General features: G+C 36.9%; 1 protein-coding gene across 1 annotated transcript; it reads right to left on the reverse strand.

The window, feature by feature from the left end:
- Positions 1-13,447: 13,447 nt before the first annotated feature.
- On the reverse strand, positions 13,448-19,992 carry LOC106911154 (uncharacterized). The gene is made up of 9 exons (XM_088015399.1): positions 19,306-19,992; positions 18,150-18,206; positions 15,955-18,047; positions 15,775-15,839; positions 15,430-15,611; positions 14,802-15,256; positions 14,367-14,428; positions 14,140-14,288; positions 13,448-14,017 (listed from the first exon to the last, which is right to left on the reverse strand). The coding sequence occupies exons 2-9, from the start codon at positions 18,190-18,192 to the stop codon at positions 13,929-13,931; spliced, it is 3,138 nt and encodes a 1,045-aa protein (XP_087871525.1). The 5' UTR covers positions 18,193-18,206; positions 19,306-19,992; the 3' UTR covers positions 13,448-13,928.
- Between the last annotated feature and the right edge of the window lie 1,962 nt (positions 19,993-21,954).

A 21,954-nucleotide genomic window follows, 5' to 3' on the forward strand; every position in this document is an offset into this window, starting at 1 on the left:
TGGTTAACATATATTTGACCACTTAGAGGCACTCAGGCAATGTACACAGCACTGAGGTTTCTTCGTGTTCAATTGTTGAACACGAAGAAATAAAAATGAATGCTTAATTCCTCTAGTATGCCCTCATGCAAGTGCATGCTGCAAAATCTACATATTTTATGTCAGTAAACAGACACAACCCAGTACAGAAGCAGAACACAAGCTTCTCAATCATGAGAAAACCTGATGCTTCAATAAAAAAGATAAAATGGGCTGACTAATGGGAAGATACAATGTTGAAGTGTGACAGCAACTGTAATGTACAATATTAGTGAAAATGTTTATCGGTCTTCTAACTACCCCTACAAGGATTGGTTAAGACCATGAATGTTATATGCCCTCTTTAATATTTCAATAACTTTAATGTTATGATGCACTCAAATGTAAAGTGATGGGAAAAGCCTGCATCAAAACTTTTGTCTTCAGTTTGTTGAGCCGTTCTATAGTAAATTATAAAATGCTCGTTGCGCTACAGGTAGACAGGGGAAAATAAGCAGCTTCAATTTGTCGCTCCGTTCTGAGTCAGCCAGCTGTGCCATTGCTTCTACATATAGAAACATCACCTGAGAAACAACCTCAAGCTGCAGGTACAGCCTTCGGTTAACTCTCGAATCCACAGACTACCTCTGTGCCCTCTGCTCTCAGCTGTTTCTACCAGAGAGACTTACTGTGCATATTTACTTGTGGGAGTTATAATTAGAGCAGGTCTGAATCTGATGGTTTGATACCAGTTTCCTCCTCACCACTGCACCTTAGAAACAGGTATGGATGAAATGTAGAGACTGCTGTAAACCCTCAGCTGCGAGAGGAAGGTTCAAAACTAGATAAAAATCTACACATCACACACACAGAAGCCTAAAATATTAATAATTTGAACCAGAGCCTCGTGTATGGAAGGCCGCAAGTGTCAGTTCAGTACTTTAAAAAGTACAAAATTTGATTTTTTTTGTATGTAAAACATTATAATACAACTGGAGACATGTCTGTCAAATAAAAATAATCCATAATTATCTCAAACAAATTATGATTTAAAAAAAAAAAAAAAAATAGGTCACATGTAGTGCATGGAAGAGGGTTAAGACCACCGAAAAACTAAATTCTGAGTTAAAGATCAGAATTTTGAGAAAAATGTCAGAATTCTGACTTTAATCTCAGAATTCTGAGAATAAAGTCATATTTCTTTTTTTTTCAGTGGCCCTGATTCTGTTCCATACTTGAGTAATAACTTTATATATATATATATATATATATATATATATATATATATATATATATATATATATATATATAGCACATGACTACTCATAGTCATGTGCTCCTAAAGTTTAGTAATTTATTTTTATCTCTCCATATTATCAACCAGATACAATAAAACATAAAACACATTTTCATCTGTGTCTATTCTGCCACTGAGGTCCTGTGCAGCTGTTAGGATTTTGTTAGACACAGGAGCAGTTAAAATGATTCCATAATCTACTTTAGTAACATAACTTGGAAAAAAAAAAAGAATTTACCATGCATTTGATTCAAATTTAGCTCTGATTCCCAATTTAATATATTTCTGAGTAATAAATTGAGAAAACAGTACTGAATTATTTATATGAAATGTTACCAGTTTTATTCAAATTATCACATAGGCTATGACACGTATTTAATAACTCGGTAATCATTTATAGTCGTTCGCAGTCTACAACAGGAATAACATGTCGAACCTGTTCTAAAGAGGAAAACTAAAACAATTTAAAGCGCTGAGCAGAAAGGAAAGAGCAAAGAGGAAGATGAACCACGCCTCATTAGCGCCGATAATTATTTTTAGCTTGCATTGAGGAGGTGTATTAAATTCATTATTATTATTTTTTTTAACTAACAGTCTTCCACAATACCGTCGTGGGTCTGAGCAACGCTCTTGCGGTCACAAGTCTTCAAACCACAAGAAAGACACAAAAGCGCTAAAACATGCAGCAGCTGATGCTCTGGAGACTGTGACGTCGCCGGGAAACTTTAAAGACATTTTCGCTGAGACTGTTTAACAACCGTGGAGGGGTTTAATGAAGCCAGTTCAGTTAGCCTAGATAACGCCAAGAAGTACAATGCGTCGCGGAGCTTCTCCGGCGTCCTGTCGCTGTACCCACTTTTTAACAGTGCATTCGGCAATGTTTTGGACAAAATGAAGAAACGGTTTGGGCAACTTTGAACGCGGGAGCAATAAGCTGACCACGGACAAAAGAAATATTACCATCCAGATGGAATTCGACTTTGAACATGATAAAAGGAAGCCGCGGAAACTCAGGGATGTCCGCACCACTTTACGGCTGAAGTGGACAGACAGCAGAAGTTGGAAACGCTACTGGAACCCTGCAGGCAAATTTAACCAAATTTATTCTTCACTGTCCTGTTTCAGAAAGAAATAATGTCTATTTCAATGTGCAAAAACACATATGTTAGTAACTAGTAATTAACTACATTCTAATTTAATTATTTTTATTTTTCTGTTGCAGGCAAAGGAAACCAGGGATGATTGCAACGCGTTGTGAGATGTAAAACCATCAATTCTTTAATTATTGAGCCACTCACTCCCCAAACCCACAAGGTGGATGTCAGGACTGAAAGTTGTCATGTTCCAATTGTATTGAGGAAAAAATGATTTAGAGGTAAGAATTTTTTTTTGTTTTTTGACAAATGAATTTTGATTGGTTTTTACACAGTTGGAGCTAGAATCTTGTCTGTCAGTTGTGAAAGCAGTCTCTGAAGCAGCTAATTACCGGAAAGTTGTCCATGAGGAATGACAAGATGCTACTCTGGGTTGGCTTATATCTCAATTACACTTGTTAAATTGCATCTAGAATGTGGCTTCTAATTTTGCTCTTTTTTTTATCTTTCAGCTCCAACTCATCCCATCATGCATTACATCCTACATAGTAGGGTAGGTTTTTATTAATAAAGGCCATCTCTGTCTTCGACAAAAACTCAGAACGTCTGTAATCTCCTTTTATGGTTTTCTATCAACAAAAAATGGAGGTGTTAAATATGCCAATGCAAAAAGTGTTAGAATGTATCCAGGAGAATGAAGAGATGAAGAGACCGGTATTTTTGGTACTCTGTGATTCTGCCTGTGTCTCTTCATCTCTCCCAATGGATGGAGAGCTCAGATAATGATCCTGCCCAAGTGGTCAAATTCAAGTCGACGTTCAAAACAGACCCAAAGACATGCAAAAAATTAAAAAAAAAAGAAAGAAAAAAGCCTCTTTTGCCAATCTGAAAATTGCTACTGTACTGACATCCATATTCAGGTCAATACAGATCAGAGAGGGCTGAACTCTGGGATTAATCTGAACTAAAATGTGAATATAAACTCCACATATTAGAATATTGTTGAAACGCTTAGTACCTATTTTAAGTAACCTAGCTGTTCCACAAAGCACAAAAATATATTTAGAATGACTGCTAAAGTAAGAATTTAACAAAAATGGGAAAAGATGCTCATGACTTCTCTTCTACACAAAAGCAGTTTCTATGAAAAAGTGAGAAAAAGCAAAAAAAAATAATTTTTCCAAATTCTGTAACTTTGATAATACATATAAAACAATAAACTAAAGTAAAAATCTGTTTTGATGCTCCTTAATGTGGTGGAACCTTGACATAATTTTGCCTATTTTACTCATTATGCCCTTGAATCAGCGCAAACTATTTTTAAATGTTTACAAATTCCTCAATTTAAAACTGGTCTCTAAATATCTAAAAACAAATCTATGTCAATAAATCATATCTAAAAGGCAAATCTTTTTTTTTAAATTGCCAGTTTATTGTATTTAAACCTTTAAATCTTAACGCTACGGTCTGAAATGTACTTACCCAGAGCAGTAAATCAATTCAAAGGTTCCTAAAATCTCTCATGCTGCTCTTGAAACTTGTTTTTCTAGAGCTTGTTCAGCCTTATATATTAGCTCTAAGTTGATGCCAGAATGACGCAGATATGAAATTTCTTTTGAAACAATATAGGTATTTCAGGAATGACGAGGTAAAAAATCCGGCTGTGCAACTACGCTTTTTTTTCCCTAAGTTTCCTTCATCTATACCACATTCACAGCTCAGTGATATTACTTCATTCACCCCAAGTAAACAATCCAGATGTTGTTGCTTTTATTTGTGGATATGTTACAGTTCTAAGTATGTCAAAATATAAAGATAAGACTTTGTTGTGAATAAAAACGGGAAAAATATTTTTCTTTTTGTTTAGTTTCATTTTGCTAAGATGCATGGCAAATTTGGTGAATGCAAATTGTGAGTGAGAAAATGCCAGAGGTGTGGCTATAATACCATCTTTTGTGCAACGTTGACAGCTCAAGAGAATCCAAATTTAGAATAGACGCACTCTGTTCAGAAATCCATTATTAACTTGTGAAATTCTTATTTAACAGGTTGGACCAGGTTCAAAACAAACCGTACTTAGGTTCACAAAAGGGATCTCAAGAAGTCCACATTTTGTGATCCCTAAATGAGAACTTGTTTTTTTGTGTAAGGTCTTACAAAAGTTATGTCATAACATGGCAAGAAATGTCAGTTTAAATTTAAAATTTATTTTAATAAGAATCTGAGTAAAAAAGAAAAAAAAAAGCACCATGGATCCATTGTTAAAGTCCCCAATGTCAGTTGAGAATGTAATTGTAAAATACATTTACGAACAGTCAAACATTTTACGATAAACTTTAATGTATAATTCTTTAATTACGATGTGTGAAATCACAATTCACACGTGTTTGATTTAGACATTTAACTGCATAGAAAAATGTTTTAACAAGTATAATCATTCAACCACAAGAAAAATTCAAGAGGAAACTAAAATCAGTAATTGCTTGGATGTGTTTGGAAATACTTTGGCTATGTGTCATTGGCAGACGGGTATAATCTTGCCACTTCACAGTTTGCTGCATTTAATAAAACGACTGCTGAGCCTCAGATTAAAATACTGATCTATGACTGGAATTATGAATAACAGAAGTGGGATGTTGTTTTTGGTTGTTCCCATTCAAAAGTATGTCAGGTACAGTGAATCATTCCTAATGCATTTTCCATCCGTCCATCCGTCCATCAGTGTTTCTAGGCCAGCAGAGGCGCATCGTCCCTCCAGTGTGTCTTGGGTCTACTTCTGGGTCTCCTCCTGGTGGGACGTGTCCAGAACCTCCGCCACTGGCTCGTGTCAATGTGGAGAAGCAGCAGCTCTACTCTGAGTCCCTCCCGGATGACCGAGCTTCACCCTGTCTCTAAGGGAGAGCCCAGACACAATGCGGATGAAACTCTTTCTGGCCACTAGTATCTATGATCTCATTCTTTCGGTTCCTACCCAGAGATGATGACTCCAGAGGAGGGTTGGACCGTATCTTGACCAGTGAACTGTGAGCTTGGCCTTTTGACTCAGCTCTCTCTTCACCCCAGTGAACTGGTACCGAGTCCACATCACTACAGAGCCAGCACAATTTAGCCTATCAATTAAATCAGGTTTTCAGCTAGTGGAAGATGTCAACACTAAAATCATTCATAGTGGAAAATGGAAACATCTAATTTGAGATTTTGGCAATAGCTTTAACATATGGCCTTAAGTCATACATTGTAGATTAAAACTAATAAAGGCTTCAGATTAGAACGAGTTCATTTGAAATAAATCGGTTATTTGACATTAGCAGAACTGAAGGTCATCGGCAACTCAAGGAAAATCGGTTTGTTCATCACTAAGACAGAAGATTTTTCTGCTAACAGAATAAAAGGAAACATGAAAACAAATAGAATGAGGAGCAAAAAGATATTTAAAAATCTTAAGATTCACCTGCTCGTTACATAGAGAGGAAGAGTCAAAGTGGATGTGCGATAATGAGTTAATTATATTAATTAGTTGCATATCATGTGCCTGGATCAAATGTAGTCATATTCAGTAAATTAGAATATGGATTCTGATTAGTCTCATTTGTCAGATTAAACATATTTGTCATTAGACCAACAATTCTGCATTAAGATTTTTTTTATTGGCCTGATGTAACATTCTAATCTTGAATGTCATGTTTCCATTAGTTTTAAACAAGAAATCATCATAATTAACTGAAATTGAAACGTTAAAACATCAGTCTATGTGGAATTAAACTATATAATGTGTTTTACTTGTGAGCTGAGTTACTGAAATACTTTTTCTTAATATTCTAATTTATTGAATATGACTGTCATTTTGCATTGAGTTATGCAAGAAATATACACTAGATGGCACTATTGCTTTGAGAAATGTATGCCATAGGACGTGCAAAGCACAAGAATGACACGACAAAGAAACTTAGGTGATATCTTCTCTTCCGAGACTTGAGATCCAACATTGAATATTAATATTAATATTAGCTCCATACAGTGCTTCTAAATTTTCAAATTAATTATTAATTAAACAGAAAAGAAAATTCAACATCAGCTCTACGCATTCAGCTTGAAATGCTCTCCAGTGTATTTACATCAAAATATACAAACATAAACCACAAGGAGGGGCTAGAAGACTTCTAGTAGAAGTCTGTGGGTTTTGAATTAATAACTAATGTAAACATGACAGTCATGGGCATTGCATTCTAGGCTTTTACACATTTTGCACATATCCCAACTTTTATTGTTAAACGTTGTTTTTAACAAACTTTTCTGTTTTGGCTGTTTAATGACTAGTGATGCGATATGTGAAACTTTGAACACCTGATAGTTAACAGAAAATAATTACAGAACGATATTTACCCTTATTTTAATTTTATATGTAGATGTGGCAAGAACAAAAGGAGATCATGTAAGAGAAGCCACAGCGAAAAGGTAAAAAAAAAAAAAAAGCTTAGCGTTTATGACTCGACTCATTGGGAGATGGTTTCCTGTGCTTTTATGATTCCCCAAATGGCTGACTTACGGTGGCCGACAGGTGCAAATGCGCAGCAAAAGAGAAAACATGCAAACAAAAGAAAAGACACACGCACAAGTTAAATGCGGCAAACAAAAAGCAAATAAAATGCAGCAAACAAAAAAGAAGACACCCCCGAATGAAATGCAGCAAACAAAAAAGAAAACACCCCCGAATGAAATGCAGCAAACAAAAAGTGTTGAAAACGGAAGTGCTCCAGACCACTAGGGGGAGTCTAACAAAAAATAGCTGTGTCCGAGTTCAGGCTCTGCATCCTTTCAAGGGCCCTGAGAAACTGATCCTTCGAAGCATAGACATAATAAAAGAGTAGACCCCCCCCCCCCCCCCCCACGATTGGCTGCTCCGGCGCAAATACGGTCTTGGAGCGGTCGTCCCTCCTGCTTTGCTCAACCAAAACAGCAGAAGATGCCTTCAGCACTGCGGAATATTGTTGATCGGATCGACGGACTACTGACGTGAGGGCTCGACAGACTTTTCGCAAGTAAGATGGACATATTACTGTGTATTTTTGTGATTAGAATATTACTATACTGTATTTATGTCCACTGGTGAAATACCAGCTAATGCTAGCTATAGTGCTTGGTGTTCAGCCCCCGCTCTGACAGCTAACCGAGATTCCGTAAATCTTAAAATGTTTCAGTCATTCTCCAACATAGAATATTGTGATAAAGTTCATTATTTTCCATAATGTCATGATAAAAATTAAACTGTCATATATTTTAGATTCATTGCACACCAACTGAAATATTTCAGGTCTTTTATTGTTTTAATTTTGATGATTTTGGCAAACAGCTCATGAAAACCCAAAATCCCTGTCTCAAAAAATTAGAATATTATGAAAAGGTTCTCTGAACGAGCAATAAAAATAATCATCTGAATCAACAAAGTAACTCTAAACACCTGAAAAAGATTCCTGAGGCCTTTAAAAACTCCCAGCCTGGTTCATTACTCAAAACCGCAATCATGGGTCAGATTGCTGACCTGACTGCTGTCCAGAAGGCCATCACTGACATCCTCAAGCAAGAGGGTGAGAAACGGAAAGAAATTTCTGAACGAATCGGCTGTTTGCAGAGTGTTATATCAAGGCACCTCAGTGGGAAGTCAGTAGGAAGGAAAAAGTGTGGCAGAAAACGCTGCACAACGAGAAGAGGTGACCGGACCCTGAGGAAGATTGTGGAGAAGGGCCGATTCCAGACCAAATTAAATTTTCATCTCCATAAAACTTTTCAGCAGATGGAAGCATGAAGTGCTCCAAAATCTTCTGATAGCTGCTGCATTGATCCTGCCCTTGATAAAACCCAGTGGACCAACACCAGCAGCTGACATGGCACCCAGACCATCACTGACTGTGGGTACTTGACACTGGACTTCTGGCATTTTGGCATTTCCTTCTCCCCAGTCTTCCTCCAGAGTCTGGCACTTTGATTTCCGAATGACATGCAAAGTTTGCTTTCATCCGAAAAAAGTACTTTGGACCACTGAACAACAGTGGTCCAAAGTGCTGCTTCTCTGTAGCCCAGGTCAGGCGCTTCTGCCGCTGTTTCTGGTTCAAAAGTGGCTTGACCTTTGACCTGGGGAATGCGGCACCTGTAGCCCATTTCCTGCACACGCCTGTGCACAGTGGCTCTGGATGTTTCTACTCCAGACTCAGTCCACTGCTTCCCCCAAGGTCTGGAATCGGCCCTTCTCCACAATCTTCCTCAGGGTCCGGTCACCTCTTCTCGTTGTGCAGCGTTTTCTGCCACACTTTTTCCTTCCTACTGACTTCCCACTGAGGTGCCTTGATATAACACTCTGCAAACAGCCGATTCGTTCAGAAATTTCTTTCCGTTTCTCACCCTCTTGCTTGAGGATGTCAGTGATGGCCTTCTGGACAGCAGTCAGGTCAGCAGTCTGACCCATGATTGCGGTTTTGAGTAATGAACCAGGCTGGGAGTTTTTAAAGGCCTCAGGAATCTTTTTCAGGTGTTTAGAGTTACTTTGTTGATTCAGATGATTATTTTTATTGCTCGTTCAGAGAACCTTTTCATAATATTCTAATTTTTTGAGACAGGGATTTTGGGTTTTCATGAGCTGTTTGCCAAAATCATCAAAATTAAAACAATAAAAGACCTGAAATATTTCAGTTGGTGTGCAATGAATCTAAAATATATGACAATTTAATTTTTATCATGACATTATGGAAAATATTGAACTTTATCACAATATTCTAATTTTATGACCAGCACCTGTATATATATATATATGTGTGTGTGTGTGTGTGTGTGTGTGTGTGCATAATCATGCATAGCCTAATGTATATTATTCAGTATTAATGATTATTTATTTATGTTTGTATACTTATATAAGTATGTATTGATAAGACGAGAGCGGTCCATTAGGCGTCTGTCCTTTTATTATGTCTATGTGAGAAACGCCCCGATCTACAGAAGGCGGGTCCTTCGAAGGCCACGAATATGGACGACCAGAAGAGAGAAGCTGTAGCCTCCGGCTAGCTGCCTAGCCTCCATCTCGGCGTTATGTTGCTTAGCAACCGTGACAACGTGAAGCACAGAGCAGCGAAGGAAAAAAAACGGACTCAGTTGTTTTTTTACTCTTTATTTCTGTATTATTCTTCACCTTTTGTAATAAAGGTTGTTCCATAGTAAAAAGAAAATCTGTCTGATTCTAAAATGTTTAATGTATACAAGGGATATTATTCATTTTCAAATACTCTCCAGATCTCAGGTAGTAAGACATTACAGTTAAATAAACTATGTTTGAAGGCTTAACTTTAATCAGTCAAACCCATTTGCTCAGGAATAAATTAAATACTTTACTTAACCAAAAGATTTTACTACTACCTAACTTAATATCTACATGGAGCGCCCGGCCAGCTCACAGCTTGCGAGTGAAGCTGGCTGTTAATGCAGCGGGAGAAGACATCTCCGAAAACGTCGGAGCATTATTGGAAGTAGGTGATTTATTAATGAACCGAGCAGATATTTCAGATCTATACATCTACATTCTCGCCTAAAAACATTGTAAAAAATAATTTTGTGTAATTTTAAGTGTAATACAGCAAAAATTATTTTGTCGCCATTGCTGCTTTTCTGAACACCCGCTTTAAAGGATGCAGAGCCTGAATTCGGACACAGCTATTTTTTGTTAGACTCCCCCTAGTGGTCTGGAGCACTTCCGTTTTCAACACTTTTTGTTTGCTGCATTTCATTCGGGGGTGTCTTCTATTTTGTTTGCTGCATTTCATTCGGGGGTGTTTTCTTTTTTGTTTGCGTCTCTCTTTTTGTTTGCTGCATTTCATTCGTGGGTGTCTTCTATTTTGTTTGCTGCATTTCATTCGGGAGTGTCTTTTTTGTTTGCTGCATTTCATTCGGGGGTGTCTTCTTTTTTGTTTGCTGCATTTCATTCGGGGGTGTTTTCTTTTTTGTTTGCTGCATTTTATTTGCTTTTTGTTTGCCGCATTTAATTTGTGCGCGGCTTTTCTTTTGTTTGCATGTTTTCTCTTTTGCTGCGCATTTGCACCTGTCGGCCACCGTACTGACTGCCTCAACAGCTCCTTCTACACTGGTTGTTAAAAAATAAAAATAAAGCATATATATATATATATATATATATATATATATATATATATATATATATATATATATATATATATATATATATTCTTTTTAAACAACAAGAAGAAAAAAACAGTGCAATGGCAGCTGCTTTTCCATTAATCATAAAATTGCACATATATAAATATAATCAGCAATAAAACGCGCTAGGAGGTCCTGTGCCCAACAAATACAGAGCAAATGGCGAAATGAGCTAATGGCAGATATAAGATGCATACTCCAAAATATGCAACCACAGAAAATAAATGCAAGCAAAAAAATGCTGCAATTACAAATAAAATGCTGCAACCACAGACAAAATGCTATAACCACAATCAAAATGCTATAATCACAATCAAAAGGCTGAAATTACAAATAAAATGCTGTAATCACGAAAAATGCTGCAAACACAAGGAAAAGGAGCAAGGCAGAGAAATGCAGCATAGCAAAAACAACTGCAAACTCGTTTCACAAAACGGACGTGTTCCAAACCACTAAGGGGAGTCGAACAAAGAACAAATCATATCGGACCAGGCCCTCAGGAAAAACAAGAAATGCAAGCGGTATGTGTACACTATTAATTTGCCATAATAAGTTGTTGCAAAATGTTTTTAGGTGAGAAAGTAGTCTTCATAGCTCCATCTACCCACTCAGTTCATCCAAAATGAGGCTGCTGTGAAATGTGCTCCGGAGTTTTCGGAGCAGCGTAGCTCTGCTAACAGGGCTTGGCTCAACGGGCGGGTGGAGTGTGTTTTCCTGCTAACCGCTTTGTGATGTCGGCAGGCCACTCTGTTGTTTTCCGCTGCCTGTTATGTGTTTGTAGCAGCTGAAAGTGTGAAATGAAATATCAGTGATTCTTGAGAATAGGGACAAAATGGGTTTTAATTTTCCCATATTTTTTTTTTATTATTATTATTTCTCAACCTTATGTATGCAAATATGACAAATAATGTTTAGGAAATGTAAAGATGCTAAGGTGCTTGCTCCCAGTTGCAAATTTTTTTATTTTATTTTTTTTTAATTAAATTTTTAATCGACCTGTCACCACCATCTGACAAAAATAAATATAAAATGATTTTTAAAATACCCCATTAGTGATATTTTTACGCATTTTACAGACAATGCTTCTCAAGAAATAAAATAAATATTATTTAAAACAAAAAACAACAAAAGGTCCATCTGACGGAGTTGACACTGCATGATGGAGTTGACACAGAACTGAAGGTGGTGACAAACTAGTGAGTAAAATGAAAAACTTGATACACGTGAAGTAATGCAATTTATGTAAAATATATTAAAATGAATTAATTGCACATTTAAGTGAGATTTGACAACAATTTCACTGAAAGAGTCACAAAAACTGATGGAGTTGACATCTGACGGTTGACAAAAAGCCAAACTACCTCAATTTATATGATGTTATTCTGAAGGAGGCCATATTGTAGCTCATCAGGTCCATTAAATCTACCAAAATTAAGTTTTTATTTCACAAAATTTCATCAAAGTTTTGAAAATAGTCAGTTATGGAGTTGACACATCATGGTTGTGAGACAAGCAACTTAGGAATAAAACAGAAGAAAAAACTAAAGAATAACATAAGCTAACCAGAGCTAACTAGCCCTCTTAGCAAAGGAAGAGAAAACATAGACATAATATATTATGTCTATGAGAGAAAAGACGACGTCATGGGGTCCTCAGAAGTTCTGGTGCCCCCTAATAATGCCTGATTTTTTTACATTCTTTTCATGTCTGACGGTGTTGACAAAAACTATGGACAAATTTCAACGGAGTTTGGAAAATATCTAAAAATAATTTTTAATTCCATTTATCGATAATTATTTATATGACTAATACTTAATTGTCATAACATATAATTTTTGTATTTCTTTAATTGTTTTAAACTATTATAATGTGTTGAGTTCTGCTCCTGGACAAGGGATTTTACAGGCATCATCTACCGACTACAATGTTTAAAATAAAAAAATATTCAGCAAACACAAGAAAAATATACATTGTTGTGCTCACATGACCCAGGTTAGTTTAGTTAGATATTTGAAAAAAATATATTTTGTGTATATTTTATTCAAATTTGGTGCTTTATCCATTGGACTTGTTTTGTCCCTATTCTCAAGAATCACTGATATTTAATGTGTTGGTATTTGTGCCGTTTGTAAATTCATAGTAACAAAAGTGTTTTAAGACATTACCCCTTAATGATCAAATGGAACACTTTTCACTTCTGGTTGTGTGTAAGAAATACACACTTCCCTTTGGCTTCTTACGTGCAGTGTGAACTTTTTTTTACATTTATATGTTATTGTTTTATGTAGGTAACTCTTCAGGAAGAGAGGGCACAGTTTCAGGTTTGGATGCAGGCTACCAGAAGCTCCCAGTGATACTCTTCCTCTTCCTGGCCTGCCATTGTCATTGAATTCAAAAGTTTACATACATAGTGATATAAATGTCCAACCAGCATTTACCCCAGTGATATGTCCAAATGGACAACATCCCTCAGCTTACAGCCAAAATGGTTATAAAGTAGGTGAAGGACCACAAAGTCAGTGTTTTAGTGTGGCCATCAAAGCCCTGATCTCATTCCTATGGAGAAATTGTGGGGAGATCTGACAAGGTCTGTGCAAGTGAGGTGGCCTACAAAATGGACTCAGACCCACCAACTCTCATCAGGAGGAATGGGCCAGAACTCCAGCAAAATGTTGTGTGAAAACTTGTGGAAGAAAACCCTAAAGGCTTGACACAAATCATGTAGTTTAGTAAATCGAAATAATTTTGGTAATACTAACTAAGGTAAAACAAGATAAGTTTGGTTTGTAACTTCAGACAGAGAGGAAAAAAGAAGATAATTTAAAATATAAAAACAATTCCATTGCATTATTGTCTTATTTTTATTAAATTGACAGGTATACACTTTACAGAATACTTAGTGTTATAAATACAATTAAAAGGAAAAGAAAAACTGGACAATCATACAATACCAATGTATTGTATGATACCAACAATATCAATTGTTTATTATATAAATAAGCTGTCTTATTTACCAAAAATAAGACAGCTTATTTTTGGTAAATCCTACAATGTTTATTGTCAGAAATATTCACCAAACTAAATAATCCTTCAAGAAATACCCCCAGGTTTAATTTTAAAGATAATAAATTAATTCAGTGACACAGAATAATTAGTTTTGCATAAATAAATAAAACAAAATTGACATGAGGAAATGATCAAGTTTCAATGAATGTTTTAAAGTTCAAAGTGACTCTTGGTCCGGAATTAGAACAACATTCTTGTTCATACAAGCAATAATTGAGATTTTCATGCAGATTTTCCTCTGGAAACCAGCAGAGACGTTATTGCTGTGTTGAAAGAAGCCATGACAACAGGATCAAGCTGAATGCAGTGATGAGGCTGATTGTGTGGCTTGTTCCACTTGATGTTTCTGTGTGTAAAATAAGACAAAAAAAACCTTTTACATCAATAAACTCCTTCTTGATGTCATATATCTTGTATCCTTAATGTGATAACTTATATTTTCTATAGTTTGAATGTAATTTAACTTACGTGCGCCATCCACAAAAATGGAAGTGATGTCAATGTTGAAAGCTGTGACGGTTGAATTTGCTTTCACCAAAACATCTCTGATTTGGGCGTTATTAGGTTGGGATGCTGTTGCAAATTCAAGGTTAATGTTGTTGATGATTGATCCATTACTGCAGAGGTAACAACATCAAAGTTAATCTGTGCACATTCATATTAATCAGTCTTCAGAATTTATATGCAACTCATACCTGAATGAAATCACAATGAAATTGCGGTAAGAAGAGAACGCTGCCCGGAAGAGTGGTACAAGCTGCAGAAAGACAAAAAAGTGTTTTTCTATTAATGGTGAATTTTAACATTGGATACTTCAAAATATAATTGCAGAAATCAGGCTTGAAGCTCGTGAAAAAGCAGTAAAGGTAATTCAAATCAATCCGGAACAATTTCTCATGTCATATTGCCAGCTCGTCATATTGGCTTGATAAAACCTAATTGTTTTTCGATTCATGCAAAAAATAAATATGGAACATGTTTTTGAGTCTTTGTGACATTGTATGGATATTTTATATTTGCTGCCAAAGCACACAGATATGAAGAAAGAAAACTTGATGCATTATTTCATTTAGGTAAAATGTTTTAGGCACTAATGCAAATATTTCACAGCCATCTCAAATAATACTTACATGGGTCTTCAAAAGGTCAGCTCGATTTATGAAAGCTGTAGATTTTGGGTCCAGCAACTCGGTGGTAAATGTCTCTCCTGCCGACCTAAAAGTCAGTCGCTTTGTCACTGTTGACTCCACAGTTGTAGTTGTTGTTGTTGTGGTGGTTGGTTTAGTTGTAGTTGTTGTTGTTGTGGTGGTTGGTTTAGTTGTAGTTGTTGTTGTTGTGGTGGTTGGTTTAGTTGTAGTTGTTGTTGTTGTGGTGGTTGGTTTAGTTGTAGTTGTTGTTGTGGTGGTTGGTTTAGTTGTAGTTGTTGTTGTTGTGGTGGTTGGTTTAGTTGTAGTAGTTGTTGTGGTGGAGGGGGTTGTGGTGGTATTTTTAGTTGTAGTTGTTGTGGAGGGGGTTGTGGTGGTTGTCATAGTTGCATTAGTAGTTGTAGTATTTGTAGTGGGAGCAGAGGTTGCCAAAGGTGTTTCTACCAGAAACATAAATAACATAAAATTAGCCATTACTTGTCACAAATTGAGTCCCTGTTGGTTTTCATCAAAATTAAACAGACAAGTAAACTGGTCAAAAAGACAAATATCAATGCTTCTAAAAAGAGCTACAATGCTATGTTCTTGTGTAGTGTAGAACTCTTTTACTTACTTATTAGACTGATGGTGCTAGGAATGAATGTAACGTTGAACGTAGTGCTGTTTATCGCGTCGACTAGGGTTTGTTGTACATCTTCATTTTTTGGGAGATTTTCAGTAGATGTAGTTTTATTAAATTCCAGACCCACTTCTGCTTCAGTACTATTCATTCGTGTAAAAACTAGTAGAGAACTTCTGCAACATAACCATAAATAAAGCAAGTTAAGAAAAAAACTGAAAATAAAAAAGTAGCAACCTATAGTATTTTGGCTCTTTTTATTCATATAACGCAAATCATCATTAAAATCATAATTATGCTTGTAGAAAGAGAAGAAGTAACAAACATTTTAAATCTTACCTAAATGCAATGACAAAACTACGAATGAAGCGGAATCCAAACTTCTTTCTGTAGATGATGTCATACTGTGGAACAAAGCATTGAGTGAAACCATAAGAACAATGTATAAATCTGTATCATTCAAAATAGATGTTTACTGAATTTTTGCAAATATAAAGCACATTTACGTTTGGTACTTACTGTTTCTGTGACTCTTTTCTCAAGATCTTTAAACAATTTGCTGGATTTATTTTCCAGTTGTACATCATATGGTTCAATAATGGTTGCTGCAAGAACATACACTGGAGCAGGAGGTTCAGTTGTAGTTTTTAAAGTAGTTGTCTCTGTGGGGGCATTTGTGGGTGGATTTGGGGGAACAATTGTGGAAAGAGATGGGGCTGCTGTTGGTATGGTTGGAGATGCTGTTGTTGTAGTTGGAGCAGCTGTTGTGGATTGAAGTGGTGTGTTTGTGGTTGGAGCAGCTTTGGTTGTAGTTGGAGCAGCTGTTGTTGTGGACGGAGCTGCTGTGGTTGAAGCAGCTGTGATTGAGGTTGGAGATACTGTGGTTGGAGCTGCTGTTGTTGTAGTTGGAGATACTGTTGTTGTGGACAGACCTGATGTGGTTGTAGTTGGAGCAGCTGTGGTTGTGGTTGGAGATGCTTTGGTTGTGGTTGGAGCAGCTGTGGTTGTGGTCGGAGCAGCTGTTGTTGTGGTCGGAGCAGCTGTTGTTGTGGTTGGAGCTGCTGTTGTTGTGGTCGGAGCTGCTGTTGTTGTGGTCGGAGATGATGTGGTTGTGGTCGAAGCTGCTGTTGTTGTGGTTGGAGCTGCTGTTGTTGTGGTTGGAGCTGCTGTTGTTGTGGTTTGAGGAGCTGTTGTTGTTGTTGTTTGAGGAGCTGTTGTGATTGGAACTGCAATGGTTGTGGTTGGAGCAGCTGTTGTTGTGGTCGAAGCAGCTGTTGTTGTGGTTTGAGGAGCTGTTGTAGTTGGAACTGCAGTGGTTGTGGTCGAAGCAGCTGTTGTTGTGGTTGGAGCAGCTGTTGTGGTTTGAGCAGCTGTTGTGGTTGGAGCAGCTGTTGTTGTGGTTGGAGCTGCTGTGGTTGTGGTCGGAGCAGCTGTTGTTGTGGTCGGAGCAGCTGTTGTTGTGGTTGGAGCTGCTGTTGTTGTGGTCGGAGCTGCTGTTGTTGTGGTCGGAGATGATGTGGTTGTGGTCGAAGCTGCTGTTGTTGTGGTTGGAGCTGCTGTGGTTGTGGTTGGAACCGCTGTGGTTGTGGTCGGAGCAGCTGTTGTTGTGGTTGGAGCTGCTGTTGTTGTGGTCGGAGCTGCTGTTGTTGTGGTCGGAGATGATGTGGTTGTGGTCGAAGCTGCTGTTGTTGTGGTTGGAGCTGCTGTGGTTGTGGTTTGAGGAGCTGCTGTTGTTGTGGTTGGAGCTGCTGTGGTTGTGGTTGGAGCTGTTGTGGTTGGAGCTGCTGTGGTTGTGGTTGGAGCTGTTGTGGTTGGAGCTGCTGTGGTTTCAGGAGCTGTGGTTGTGGTTGGAGCTGCTGTTGTTGTGGTTGGAGCTGCTGTGGTTGTGGTTGGAGCAGCTGTGGTTGTGGTTGGAGCAGCTGTGGTTGTGGTTGGAGCAGCTGTGGTTGTGGTTGGAGCAGCTGTGGTTGTGGTTGGAGCTGTTGTGGTTGGAGCTGTTGTGGTTGGAGCTGCTGTGGTTGTGGTTGGAGCTGTTGTGGTTGGAGCAGCTGTGGTGGTGGTTGGAGCAGCTGTGGTGGTGGTTGGAGCAGCTGTGGTGGTGGTTGGAGCAGCTGTGGTTGTGGTTGGAGCAGCTGTGGTTGTGGTTGGAGCTGCTGTGGTTGTGGTCGTAGTCGCTGTGGTTGTGGTTGGAGCTGCTGTGGTTGTGGTAGGAGCTGCTGTGGTTGTGGTTGGAGCAGCTGTGGTTGTGGTTGGAGCTGCTGTGGTTGTGGTTGGAGCTGCTGTGGTTGTGGTTGTCGCAGCTGTGGTTGTGGTTGGAGCTGCTGTGGTCGTGGTTGGAGCCGCTGTTGTTGTGGTTGGCGCTGATGTGGTTGTGGTTGTTGCAGCTGTTGTTGTGGTCGGAGCTGCTGTGGTTGTGGTTGGAGCTGCTGTGGTTGTGGTTGGAGCTGCTGTGGTTGTGGTTGTCGCTGATGTGGTTGTGGTTGGTGCAGCTGTGGTTGTGGTTGGAGCCGCTGTTGTTGTGGTTGGCGCTGATGTGGTTGTGGTTGGTGCAGCTGTTGTTGTAGTCGGAGCAGCTGTTGTGGTTGTCTGTGCAACCGTCAGCGTTGTACTTGCTGTCGGTTAGTTATTTTTGGAAAAGTTTTACTTTATTACACTGTTTTTTTACAGCTTCTTATTCACACAAACTTTTTAAAATTTTACAATCATGAACTTACCATTTAGTATCAGTAGTATCATCAAGATTCCTTTCGGACCCATTTCCAATCTTTGTCCTGAAAAAGTTTAACACATCAACACTTGTGACTTTACAGACTTCCACCAACTGAATAGACTTTTGCAGATGCACTGAATTTATAACAGATATTTTAAAACATAAACTAGAACACAATTGTAAGTTTTTTATATTACTTGTAAATAATAAATTATATCTAAATTGTAATAAATTGTATAAATTGTAATTGATCAATTATTATACATAAATTGTTTAAATAAAGAGACAAAATGAAGCAGCCTTTGTCTTCTTCAAGAACAGAAGAAGACAAGGAAAATTATTCCACACAAGCTATGAGCATCTGACTGTCCATGCTCAAACAATTATCAAAACAGAAAACACATCAATTTGATGTATTCATCTACAATATCTTCTTTTTAGTTTTTTCAGTTTTTTAACAAAAACAATGTTCTTTAACTATTGGAAATTAAAATAAGCAGTACATATAGCCATATTTATTTAGCTAAAAAAAACTTTAAATATAACTTTTTTTTAAAAATGAAGAACTAAACGTGTTAATGTTTCATGTAAGGTTTTGCCCATGTATTCTGTAGATTATATTTTGTCATCAACATTTAGTTCCCAGTCATAATCTACACTTTATTACCCATTAAAAGTTGTTAAATTGTTTTGACATATTTTAATCTATCTTAAAGTCTTCCCATTCACCATTTTATCATGTGTGGAAAATGTTACACTTTTAGCAAGCTTGCCAATATTAAAGACACATAAATATGCGTAAAAATTGAGTCATTCATTCCAATTTACATTTGCATTAAATAGAAATGTATTTCTGACTGCATCAATATTTTTTTACCTTTCTGTCAATTTATAGGAAATTTATTGGCAAAAGCACTTCACACAGTAGGCTTTTTTGTTTTTGAATTTTGTCTTTGGGGGGATGAGGTCAGGGGGTCATAGTCATTACAAGTACAGCTAAACAATGACAGTGAGAACCTCAAACACAAATCACATCAAGATAATTTTTAAAGAAAAGCTAAAACCTTGATTTCTCATGCAGGTGTAAATTACAAAGCCTTGTACTAATGTACCTTATTGTGAAATCAATCATGCATTATTAGACCAAGAAATGTACTTACCCAAAGCAGTAGCAGATTTCAAAAAGTTCCTCGAATCCTGTCCTGCTTCTCCTCCAACTCTTGGTTAACCAGTCTGCTGCTGAACCTTATATATCACTTGTCTATTGCAAGCATGACGCAGGTTGAAATTTTTTTTTTTTGTACTGTTGTTGGTGTCAAAACATCTCACTGAGCAACGGTAATTTGGTTGCATTCCTTTTGTCTAACCATTCCATCATAGTGAACAAACCAGACGTCATTAACTTGTCTTGTTTATGGAAAGGGGTGTAACACTGACTAATAGAAGAGGGTTTCATAGTTTCATAAGTCATTGTACTGAATGACTTGGTCGTTTTAATAATTTTCACTTTAATTTGCCCCACAAGTTCTTTTTTTTAAAAGAAATTTGTATGTCTCATTTTGTCTCTCTTTTTCTTTTTTTTTTTTAGCACAGATGCTATGAAATCTACATCCTACAAAGTTGAACAGACTGTTTTGTACAAAGGTTTAAGTTATTTATAAAGTGTCTGATGTATTTAAAGACTAACTCAAACAACAATACCTTTAGACAGACCTCTTGTTAAAGATGAATAGCTTTTAAACTGCAACTGTGTTTTCATGAGTAGTATTCACAAGGGTAAGAATGCAAAGGTGTGGCTGCATCATTATGTTTCTCTCACACTGAACACTTTAACACCTCGTGTTTAGTTTTTTAAACACTATAAAACTTGTTTATATTGCCAAAAACTTGTTCAGTGGAATAAACTTTATATTCAACAAAAATAATACTGTAGGTCAGCACCTCGCAATCCTGGAATGTATTTTAAAACGCGCATAAGGGTCTGACAATATAATCAAAGACGTTTCTGTTGTAGATGTCACTGAGAGATTTCTCAAGTTTAAAACAAAGGTTTTTGCTACATTCAATTTTATTTTTGAGCTATCGCAGTTTTAAATGAGCTGGATCAAAAAAGAAACAGAAAGTTCACAATATTTGAAAAGAGTTACACAAACCACTTAGCGACAAGTAAAAACACAAATGCAAAAGTGAATGAATAAAATTTCATACAGATATTATATTTCCCAACATTTAAGATAACCTGTATGTATATGCCTAAATTTAGTTAAGATATGTGTGTAGTGGTTAAAATATAATAATAATAATAATAATAATAATAATATGTTTAGTGATAAGCACAAAACATTTATACCTACTTGTTTTCTGTAAGACTAATATGACATTTGTTTTACCAGCAATATCCAAGACACTAAATCCAAAACCATATAAAATTATATACCAAATCTTTGATTTCAAATATGTGCAAATGTTATCAGGAAGTTTTTTTTTTAATTATTATTTATACATGCAATGTCATTGCATACTTAAATATAGAAATTGTTTTTGGGAAATCTCTTCATCTGGAGATATAAATAGCAGCAAATTTGGCCAACCCACTGCAAACGTGCAGGAAGAAAGTTCTATGAAACAGAACAGCAGCCTGCTTACGGTAACATCAGCATCAGCTGAATGTTACCATAACATTCAGGGTTAGGGTTGTCTTCAGTGCTTGTCTTCAGCACTGAAGACATGTATGTCTTCAGTGCTGGTATTAGAGATTTATATTTTATTTCCTTGAGCGCGTGAATGACGTCAGCAGCAAACAAAGGATTCCTTTGTTCAGAAAAAGCCGAGCAAAAGGTGTCATTCCCTATTGGACGCCTTCATGTCGATTTTCTCAAAAATGACTGAGAAAGAAATGCCGCACAACTGAAAGCGTCTTTTATTTGACATTGGAAGTGAAAATAACTAATTCCACCTGGTGGTACTATTAGAAGTTTTAAATTTACTTTTAAAAAACTTTTTTTTTTTTTCTCACAGTTTGACTTTACATCAGACTAAATTCTAACCGGGTACAAAAATAATTATTTGTTCGCTTTCTAGTTGTTTAATGCCAGAATATTTAGAAAGACATTTTCTAAGGATTGTTTTATTACTTTATTCAGTGTCCAAGTGTTAGATTTGCTTAATTTAAAAACAACAACAAAACATTTAATTAATGTTCTATATTACAACAGATTTTAAGAAGTCTCTGGTTGAAGACGCCTTGTCTTTCCTTTGGCTTTCGTTATTTGTTTGTGAAACAGTTTTCCTTTTTACGATGAACTTGAGAGGCTCCAGAAATGTCCCCAGGACAGGGACAGCCTTCATTTTCAGCGTTTCCAGCGGCTGAGATGGTTGCTCTCTCACTGTGCTTACAAAGCTGCCCTTCGCTGTACTTAGCATCTCTGACAGACGGCAACAACTGCAGAGTCATTTTGTGCGGACGTGTCCGCTGTGGTTTAAGACTACCTGGTCATACATACAAGCCGTCAGCATCACAAAGTAAATTATCATAGTCTTTTTTTATCATTTCACTGTAAAAAATAAAAATAAAATAATAATAATAATAATAATAATAATAAATAAATAAACAAACAAAAAAGACATAGATTTTACGGTAAAATGCCGGCAGCTTGAGTTGCCATAATTCCACCGTAAAATTACGGTTAATTTTCTTTCTTCTTTTACAGTGCACTGTAAAAGATGCACAGTCGCATTACGTCAAAACAATCGGAATTGGGTCACTTCAGGCTGCAGTGTAAACGCACCCTAACTATACAAATCTAGAC

This window comes from Poecilia mexicana, unplaced genomic scaffold (genome assembly GCF_051168715.1).
Source record: "Poecilia mexicana isolate PSO_F unplaced genomic scaffold, ASM5116871v1 scaffold_18, whole genome shotgun sequence".
Classification (NCBI taxonomy): domain Eukaryota; kingdom Metazoa; phylum Chordata; class Actinopteri; order Cyprinodontiformes; family Poeciliidae; genus Poecilia; species Poecilia mexicana.